The sequence below is a fragment of the Atta cephalotes genome (assembly GCF_000143395.1).
Source record: "Atta cephalotes unplaced genomic scaffold scaffold00054, whole genome shotgun sequence".
Taxonomy (NCBI): domain Eukaryota; kingdom Metazoa; phylum Arthropoda; class Insecta; order Hymenoptera; family Formicidae; genus Atta; species Atta cephalotes.
The window spans coordinates 1,566,639-1,577,443 of NW_012130118.1; the positions used below are offsets into that span (position 1 = coordinate 1,566,639).

General features: G+C 39.5%; 1 protein-coding gene across 1 annotated transcript; it reads right to left on the bottom strand.

Annotated features, from left to right (window-relative positions):
- Positions 1 to 2,108: 2,108 nt before the first annotated feature.
- Positions 2,109 to 2,576, bottom strand: LOC105623240 (histone-lysine N-methyltransferase SETMAR-like). Its single transcript, XM_012204640.1, has 2 exons — positions 2,460 to 2,576; positions 2,109 to 2,357 (listed from the first exon to the last, which is right to left on the bottom strand). Exons 1-2 carry the CDS (start codon positions 2,574 to 2,576, stop codon positions 2,109 to 2,111), a joined length of 366 nt encoding a protein of 121 aa, XP_012060030.1.
- Positions 2,577 to 10,805: the final 8,229 nt, after the last annotated feature.

Consider the following 10,805-nt stretch of genomic DNA (forward strand, 5'->3'; position numbering starts at 1 on the left):
GAGAAGAAATGTTTGCGTAAATTCAAAATGTATCTCTTTTGGCAGCGTGTGCGACATGGAGCTCTCAAAAATACTCGATGATTGTGAGACGCTAGTGCGAGATCTGAGATGCTAGTGCTTAGCTTTATCTCTACCAATTGGCGAGTCGAATTTTGGAAGATCTTTTTTCTCCTCGTCTGTTACTTGTTTGTCCTCACTCTAATTCGTCTTTTTTTGTCGATATATTTTTCCTCTACGCTTCAATGCGAATAATATCGTGTTTCTGATTTTTAAATTGAATTGAAAAATTCTCACTGTCTGTCTTTTCGCTTTCGATGTCGTTCTCGCTCCAATTTTCCGAGAGAAGACTATCGTAACTTGAATTGCTGTTATTTCGTATAGTTAGCCAGCGTTTCAATTTGTAAGCGTTACGTAAGGCGCAATGTGATTCGACGCTGGTTCGAAATCCGTGATGCGTGCAGCGTTATCCACGATCTTCGAAATCTAGTAAATTTTTGAAAGCCTTCCAGGAGAAATTTCCTCCAGATTATATACGTTTCTAGAGAATAGATTACTCAGATAGCATGTCTTCTCTCGTCCTCTGATATAGATGTAGCATGTGTAATGTCACGTAGATATTATCGTAAAGTTTTTTGGATTGACGTCTCCATCGAACCATTCGATTTCGTGATATTGGGTTGTTCAAAAAGTCATTGCGTTTTTTTTATTTAATTTTCAGGTGTTTATTTAATATACGTAATGAACATAATCAATGATATATGTAAATATGAAACCGGAATTTTTTAATAGAAAATACATGTTTATTGCATGAAAATGATAAAAAATATTTTATTCGAAGTATTGCCCTCGGTAGCTATACATTTTTTCCACCTGTTTGACAATTTGTGGATGTCACGCCAAAAAAATTGTTGCTCTTTTGAGCCAAATCAGTCATCTAGCCATTTTCGTACATACTTCATAAGAAGTGAAGCGCTGCTGAGCAAGTGCGTGTCTCATCGATGCAAAGTGGTAATCGGACGGAACCAAGTCTCGTGAGTAAGCCGCATGCGAAAGTATTTCCTAACCAAATGCCTCAATCGTTTCCTTAACCAGTTTTGCTGTGTAATGGTGCATTATCAGGAAGCAAAATCACTTTGCCTTTTTTGATATTCCGATCGTTTTTCAAAGCTTGATTCATTGATCATTTGTTGTCGGTAGCGTTCAGTATTAACGGTTTCGCCAGGTTTTAGCAGCTCATAATAGATCACACCTTTCTGATCCCACCAAACACAGAGTCTTCCGTCCATAGCGATTTGGCCTTGCATGTCGATGGAATTACCCATGATCTTTTACGCTTAGGATTCTCAAAATATATCCACTTTTCATCGCCAGTCACAATTCGATGGAGAAATGACTTTCTTTTGTACCTGGCGAGCAGCATTTCGCAAGTGGTTTTTCGGTTTTCCTGCTGTCTTTCATTCAGTTCATGTGGAACCCATTTTCCCATCTTCTGGATCTTTCCCATGGATTTCAAACATATGGAGACGCTTCTCGTGTCACATCAATTGATTCGCGAGTTGTTGTTGAGTTTGAGCGTCATCCTCATCCAACAATGCTTGCAATTCGCTGTCTTCAAACTTTTCGGTGGTTTTCCACGTTCTTCGTTTCTCATGTCAAAATCGCCACTTTTGAATTTTTTAAACCACTCAAAGCACTGTGATTTACCAAGAGCAAGCTCACCGTAAGCTTCGATAAGCATTCGATGCGATTCTGCAGCAGTTTTCTTCAAATGGCAATAGAAAATCAATGCTGTCCGCAAATCGTAATTTCCAGGCACAAAATTCGACATGTTCAATTATTACAAACTATACTGTTGTATGAAACTTGTATTGTTGTGAGTTGAAAATCTTTGTCAGATGTCAGAACAAGGAAATGACGTCAATGGCGCCGTCTAACGGCAACTACATTGACAGCTATGGCCATCTATTGGTAAATTCCGGTTTCATATTTACATACTTGTACTGGTATTGGCCGTTTTGTTCGATGACTTTCTGCCATCTCCCGGGCAACTTCATAATACTACGTTCATAAAACTTCCCATCCTTCTCTACGAGAAACTTGTCTAGGTGCTATTTGATGAAGTCTTCAGAAGCAAATGTTTTACCATTCAAGGAGTTTTGCAAGGAGCGAAAGAGATGGAAGTCTGATGGTGTAAGGTCCGGGCTATACGATGGATGTGGTAACACATTCCAACCATGTTGCAACAATTTTTGCCGAGTGACCAAACTTGTGTGTGGTCTCGCATTGTCGTGGTGAAACACCACACCCTTACGATTGATTAGTTCGAGATGTTTCTGTGCGATGGCATCACTGAATTTCTGTAGTTGCTCACAGTAGACATCGGAATTAATCGTTTTGTTCTTTGGAAATAGCTCATAGAAGACTGGTCCCTTCCAATCCCATTACATTGACAACATTACCTTCTTTTGGTGGATCTCCGCTTTTGCTTGCCTCTCCGGTGCTTCACCTCGCCTACTCCAACTTCTTTTTCGGCTAACATTGTTGCAAACAATCCATTTTTCGTCACCCGTGATCATACGCTTTAAGAACGGATCGTTTTCTTCGCGTTTGATGAGTCGCAGACGCTCATGCGATTCGTCAGATGAATTTCTTTTAACTCATGCGGTACCCAAACATCGAGTTTCTTTACGAAGCCTAGTAATTTCAAATGGCCATGAACACTTCCAACGAATACTTTTAGAGCGATAGCAAACTCCCGAACCGTTGAATGCTTATTTGCTTGTACCAATGCTTTCATTTCATCGTTGTCAATCTTGGAAGGCTTACCGGACCGATAAGCTTTGACTGAAAAATCACCATCACGGAATCGGGCGAACCAGTTCTGACACTGGCATTTTTTGACGACATTTCTGCCATAAACTCGATGCAACTTTTCCCTTGCTTCAGTTGCTTTCTTCCCTTTTTTGAAATAAAACAGAATATGGCGAATATACTCTTCCAAATTCTCCATGTTCGAACCACAATTGCAAGCACAAAACTCAATCGAATCGTGTCAACTTTTTTTTTGGATTTTAGGTTGAGTGTCAACAATAAACGCGCGTAAACATTTGATATTCATGTCACGCTCACATACAAATAAACGTGGACAACGCCTATTGGGAAAAATGCAATGAACTTTTTGAACAACCCAATTTCGGATAAGCTAGTTGTTTTCTCGTCTTACTCTCTCGAGTATATCGTCAAATGGACAGGTGACGTCATAATCCAGTGTCATAATCCGGTGATGGTTGCATTAATCGCTAGAATCGCGACTGCTTTCGGAATAAAGTTTTCTTCGACATCGCGAAAACCTTGTATGTCGATGACTATATCTATTATGATATTCGAATTTGCGCTACTTTTTTTACGTCACGAAGCTGGTGTCGCAAACAAGACTGAAGCTTTTTCAACTCGCGTGTCCAATTAGATGAGAAAAAAATATGTAGTGGGGGGGAGGGGAAATAATTTTCTCGCGGAAGTCATAGGGCTAAACTGGAAAAATCGACAATGGCTTGACACGAGGAGTCGATTTCTTAAACGTTATCAAATTCGGCATAGATGATACAATTAATAGTCACGGAAAGAGCTTTTTCGAATCTCACTTCTAATCGTAAGCTTCCGAGTTTTACGAGATTCTAATATCCTGCGCAATTAGCGAATAGATCTGGAGTAAGATCGAAAGCGAAAAGAATGTAGCCATTGGCATAATCGTCTCTACTTATAGAATTATCCTCGAACCTTTCAAAAAGTCGATTCCCGAAAATAATGTGTGATAAGCTTCAACGTAGAGCGACTCGTCTTTCGAAAAATTTGGTTGTATCGGTCTACTGGGAATTTGTATGCCATCGGCATACAGCGAAAAGAAATTTATACCATAATTTTTTAAATTAAACGGATTCAATTTTCTATCGTCATTAAATGCCTTGTTATCGACAAAACTGGCTATTGTTCGTTTTGGCAGCTGTCCAAGTATTGCATTGTCTATCGATTCCTCCACACCTGCATGTATCGTGATTGTAACTTTGACTTTTAACTTTGACTTTCGTAAGAGGATACTTGGCGGTAGTTTTACTCAACATTCTAGCGTGTGCGAGTAGCACCCGGGCTTATTTTTGCTCTTTTTACGAGTAGACTAGACGAGTAGAGGCAAGAATGCGTATTTTCGATATCGTTTTATTCTCCGAAAGACAAAATGAATCTTTCGAATGTACGAGTATCATTCTAACTTCCACTCCGTTAATTAAAAATTTATCTTGATTGAAAACGTCGCAGTGAAGGTGATCAATGAGACCTAGAGTGCGATTTCCTTGAATGTATTGTGCGCGTCTCTAGCTGTATTTGGATTTGACGAATCTAATGTGTCATCCATGTAACCAGGGATATCCGCGTTCCATAAGCAAGAAATTAGATGGGAGATTTTTGCGGATGAAGCATATTTTAACAACACCTCAATGTACGCGCGAGAGGCGTTATTTGGTAGCGAGCTTCTTTGAAATATACGTCGATTTGGTTGAACATAGAATGCAGTAAATGATTTACGGGTTCTACTTTTGCTCTGCCGTCGGATGCGACTAATGTGCTCTCCCCGCGTTCGCTTTCTACGCGTATGCGAAAGCTCAACTGGTGTGAGTGAGGTCTAGATAGTCTTCTCCATGCCCGGGTATGACGAATTCTATGAGCGAGTCGTCCGCGAGCGAAGTTACGGATTTGTAATAAATCCATTGCGAACTCTCAATGCCGGTTTGCGTAGGAGGCAGAGAGAAGAGATCGAGTTCGCTCTTTATACACTCGCTTGAGTGAGTATGAAGAAAAGACATGCTTTTTCTTCAGCCACGAATTCTTATCTCAATTAAGAGAATATGTCGGATATGTCGCGTTTCTTAACTTGATATTTCCTAGCGGATGATTTTTTTCATCTTTTTTCCTGTAGCACGAATTTTCTTTTTCTTCGTTACTTTTTTGCTCTTCTTCTCTGTGATATTTCTCGATGATTTTCTTTTGATTTTCGGTCTCGTTTACGATGCACGATATGTCTATCTCGACCACCGGGTGAACTAATCCGCACCGCGGATTTCGCGGATATTTTATATCCCGATTCCTTCATCAGGGAACTAATTTTTTTTTTGACTTTTTTCTTCAGATTACCTCGCGATTCCACAAGCCGACTTTTGACCGCTTCCTTTAAAGGTTTATTATTTTCGACATCTTCTATTACGTTAATTCCCGCACGTAAAGCTTCTTTATCGACAACGCGTGCACCTTTATTTAGGGTAGTATTTTTCTAAATAACCCGCCGAGAAAGCTTTCGATTCCATGTCCATGCTGGTAGGGTGAGCCGATGAAAACACGTGAAATTCCACTTCTGCTACCGATGTCCCGCGCATCAAAGTACTCCTCATATTCCATCGTTAGTTCCTAACTAAAGACTAACGTCATATTCGCGTACACAGAAGAAAGGAAGTTATTGCTTACGTTTAAAGTGCAGCGTCACTGTCAGCGTTCCGAATTCGAATGGAATTTTTTTTCCAAGATGATCTCTTATATCTATTTCGATCGTTCTGAAATTCGTTCGTCGCATTGGAATATAATTTGGAAATGAGAAATGCTTCACCAAATTTGCATCAAATGCGTAATTATGACTGCGTATCTCGACCGGAACTATCCTGAGAAGAGGAGTACGTACATCGCCTGTTATATATGGCTCACAAATATCGCAATAAATGAACATTTTATCGGGGATAAAAATATGTATCGCGCCACAAGCTACAGGGCTCGCTACTCCAGTAATCGTCTGCAAATCGTTTTCCTGTCTCCTTATTAAATCGGTGAATAAGAAAAATTTTCTCTTCTATTTCATTCAAATTAGGTTTACGTATCGCGAGCTTGGAATAAAATTGGTGTTTACTGGAAATTGCTGATACGAAACTTAGCATTTATAAAAGATTATCGGAAAAGTTTATATGATGTAGCATTTTGCATTTCTCATCGCAGTATATACTTATCAAGACTTTACTCCAAGACGCTTTTTGCTGTTCGAAATAAAAATGCGAATTCGGTAGCTTTACACGCGATGTTAATCGCATCAATAAGCTCATGGATATCGTTGTAAATTCCATTTAAAAATGTAACTTCTTTTGCCGTTCATTCAAGCGCACCATTCGTCCTTTTATCGGGTTTAACATCGACGAATCTGATCACATTTTCGTTATGACGTATGTGTAAAAAGCTACAGAGAAATTGAATCTTGCTTATCGCAACCTTCTATTGCCTATGTAATACTATAGAGTGAGGTAATTCCGTGATAAAGAACGATGTTGTATTATCCGGAAAATGACGCATACTGCTGTTACTCGGAAGTACCAGAAGAATTGTTCCTCCTCGCGAAGAGAAATTAAACTCGAAACCGGAATCCAAGTATCAAACTTACTGGGGTAATGCCAGCTAACACTTGTTTATTAGCTCCTTGTCCTCTACTCTTTATTACGCGATTGATGATAAACTGTTCTTCCTCTAAGTTTTTCTCAACTTGAGTTTCTTGCTCATAAAAAATATCGTCTATAACTTCGTCTGCTAAATCTCGCAGTTCGTAGACGAGTTTCGCCAATCGAGAACACGGTAAATTTGAAATATCTCGCTCCACTTAATCTCGTATCCTTTCTCGAAGGCGCCTTTTGTTCGAACGAGATCTTTGATATTTAACCTTTCACGCACATTTCTTTAATGTTTCGTTTTTCCAACGATAAGCAATATTTTCACGTACGATACGTGTATTTTCTTTCGTTACTACTGCTGATTGCATTCTCGTGAACGAGTGACGCGTGTGATTGTAAGTGCGTACAATATCCTGAAGAACATCGATGTAGCGTCGCGAATTTTTATGCGTGAAGTAACGCCACATTCGCTCTTTCAGTGTTCTGTTGAAGCGCTCGACAATGGCGGCTTTAATGTCCGGCGCTTTATCCGAAAACGTATATCGTTTTCTTTAAGAAATTTCTGCATTAATTGTGCGATAAATTCTTTGCTCTTGTCCGTTTGCAAGTATACGAGTACTTGTCCTTCGCTTTTAGCGATGGAAAGCTTTTATCACACAGTTACTCGTTTTGTCACGGTTCTACCCAAACGTATTTACTTAGTACATCGATAATCACTAGCAGATAGGAATAACCATTGTAATTTTTTAAATTTCAGAGTTCGATCAAATCTGCCTCCCACACATCGTCAATGTTTATTACGTTGTAATGCAATCGCGGAAATTTTCTGCGCAATGATCGGTGCAATGTATACGCATCTTGCGATTCGAGCCAGCGTACAACTTCTCCCTGCGAGAAAGGTTCGGTTTAACGGCACGAATTAGATTATCCACTGCCGAATAGCTTGCATAATGCGACGGATCGTAATATAGTTTTTCAAATGTCATCGTTATCTCAGTTTTACCGAGTAATCGATTTTTTCACGTTTGCAAAGATACAGGGATATTTGTTTTTCATGTACGAAAAAGAATCAATGAACTTTCCTCGTCTATTTCTTGTTCGTAATTTTTACGTTTTTCTTCTTCCTCGTGTTCTCGATACGAATCGACGTGGAACTCGTGCTTTCGATATAAAAGGCGTGGAACTCGTGCGAAGTCGAAATTTTATATTGTTTACTGTGCGTGGACAATAATCTTTTATTTCTCACAAGTGCAAAAGGTTTGTTCAAAACACGGAGTAATCATGTAAACTGATTCCGCTGCTTTCACAGTTTTTCTCTCGCGCATTGCATTGTTTATTAAGTCAGCGATATTCGAATCTTTCACAACATTGCCATCTATAGTCACGATTCCATACTCGTCCTAACTAATTCTATCAGGCACAGCTTTTCGAAACAAATGTTTCATCAGTAAATGTGCATGCTTACGATAAGATTTCGGTACACTTTTCAGTATTTCCTCGATGCTTTTTCATCGTATGATTATGTTCGAAATTTCGAAATTTTTCGTAATATCTGTGTTTTTAATGGAATGTGATATATCGGATGTTTGCGTGAGATTGTGAAAAACGCCATCGTCTCGTTATCGGAGGCATCTCGTGTAGCATTGTCTTCTGCATTTTCGTTACGTACGTCTTTCTGTCTTCGCGTTTCTTGAATAAATTGTAGGTATCGCCATAATGCCTCTCTGTACATTTTTCACCTCTCACTTTCGTCACGCGGCTGGAATTAAGAATACGACTCATCTCCGCATCGAATCGTGTTAGATGAGTTTTCCGGAGTTTGCGCTGTATTATTAGTGTTCGATATTAATTTTGCGGTGTTATTTCTTTTGACTCTCCGTCAATGAATGATGTCGGATTTTGACGTAATTGATGGTGCATTCTCTCCAGATTTTCTGTCGAAATTACCATTTTTTTAGTCCTCTCTATAACATTTTATCCCTATTATTTCGTTTTTTCGATAATTAGTGATAAGGTTGATAATATAGGTCCGATATAAGGTAATATAATATAATAATATAAGATAAAAATCCGCCTCACTGCACCAACAGCTTTCTTTTATCCTTCCATTATCACGTTTTGCAACGACGTGACGCAGCCTTTTTATATTTCGTTAACTGATTTTTTTCAAGCGAAACATTACCTTTGAGTGTATTAAAAATACATTCACAGATACAACGAATTAGTTTTTCGTCAGCGTTGAAGGTTATGCGTTGAATTTTGTTCAAATGATAGAGCGAGAAGACAGGTGTTTCTCTTACCGATCGAATGTGTGGCGATTTTCGTCGCTCTGTGCGATTTCTCGTCACTCACCTTCATCGCGAAAAAAAAATCTACGACTGACATATACATATTACCCATTCTTAACTTTTATACGAATCCGCTGGAAAATGATCTACGCAGCACGTAGACATAATGAATCGTATCCTCGGGAAAAATACATATTCGAAATCGATACTCGTCCGGCGTTGATTGTTTCAGATCGAGCAACAAATACTCCTGAGATTAGATTGGCGTCGTAGTATGTCTCTTCTAAGAATTTTGGATCGTCGAGATAGACTTGACGCGCTAAATGACGAATTTGAGCACGATCGCGTGGATTTTTTAAAACGACCATATAATTCGCATTAAGTGATATATCACGCTGGTCTCTAATGGAATAGATCTTCGTCGTTTTATTGCTGCATCCCCCAACGCTGTTCTTCGAATTCTTTTACGTGTGTTGTATTGTAATTGACGATAATTGACGAGGCCATTCCGCGTAATAAAATAAAACGCGTCGGATATGAGAGATAAATGCCGGAATAAAATCTTCACAAAGATCGTCTTCCCAATCGATCGGCCCGCATATGATCGGCCCGCATATGATCGTCCAAGGATGTTTCCAGCGCACATCCATTTTACGAAATGAATGATCGATCTCCGTACGTGACTTCAAAAGCAAAAAGAAAAAAATGTCGTGATTTCTAGAATATGAAACGAAATAATTTTAGGAAAGGCAGGAGGGAATAAGTTGATCATCGCGACGGAGGCCCCCACGCGGCGAACAAGCGCTCGTGTATCCTCGCGAGCTTGTCAGTGAAGACCACCGCATTGGGGCGAAAAGTTCTCGCCGCGGTACGACGCGCACAAGCTTATCTTCGTCAATCAAAGAGGCTCGCGATTTGTGTATATTTTTATCGTTAAGTGGCATCGCCGATGATAAGCTTACTCTGATGTCTTATCGTGATACTGCAGCGAGGGAAAAGCTTTCGTAGAAAAATCGGAATACATGAGTCTGTATCACAATATAAAATGCGACTACCTAATTTCTCTAGATATTCATATAATAGTCGTGCTTGTGACGTTGTTGGTTTGCGAAGAAGGCGCGACCATAGTCTCTTCGCATAGTTGCCACATCGAAACATATATTATCTCGTCATTGACAGGTAATATATTGGTGCTCTATTTCGTGCTCTGAACTCGTGAGCAACGTTGCCAAATGTTTGTATTTTTTTACGATCTCTGTATTGTAAGTAAATTGGTTCGTTGGCCGAATTTATCCCAGAAAAAATTTAAGTAGAGTTTCGCAACCAAATGTAAACTAGGATTTCGAACGATATTATTTCTATCGAGAATAATACCTTCAGTTTCTTCGTATTCCTGAAAGTACCATTCCTTACTCTCGTCATTCTGGCATTCTCTCGGCTATCCGCTAGCTTTCTGCTTTAATTTAAAAAAATTATTGATATTCGGCAAACAAATCATCTTGCTTCGTACAAGGATCGAACCGTGTGATTCTAAATTGTCATATTTCGCTCACATTCGTCACGAGATAATCTTTCTCGAGGTTTTGCGCAATTCATAGGGGATACTCATGCATCTACGAATTCACGATACAATTTCGGCGGGGAGAGCGTGAGTGCACTCGGCCTACGAGAACATTTCGAAGCAACTACAACGTAGCTCGAACAACAATTTGCCTTGTATGCGATACGGAAATACAGGGTGAAAGAAATCGCGTGGAGGAAGTACTGTGCACCAAATGATACCCTCGACAGAATCCAAATTAAAATTCGGAGCTACGCCAATTAACTCCTTGTTCTCCGATATAAATTGTAGGTTGGCCTAACGGAAACCCATTTTTAATACGGATACAGAGAACACATATCCATATAACGTATTTTCTCCGTATCCGTAACTTCGTATCGGGTTACGGGTACGATATTTTCCGTACGGCCACTAAAGAATGCCTCACGAGGGTCGAGAAGAGGGTTGATTAGGATGGTTTTCGAGAAAATTGTGCATCTCGCGATT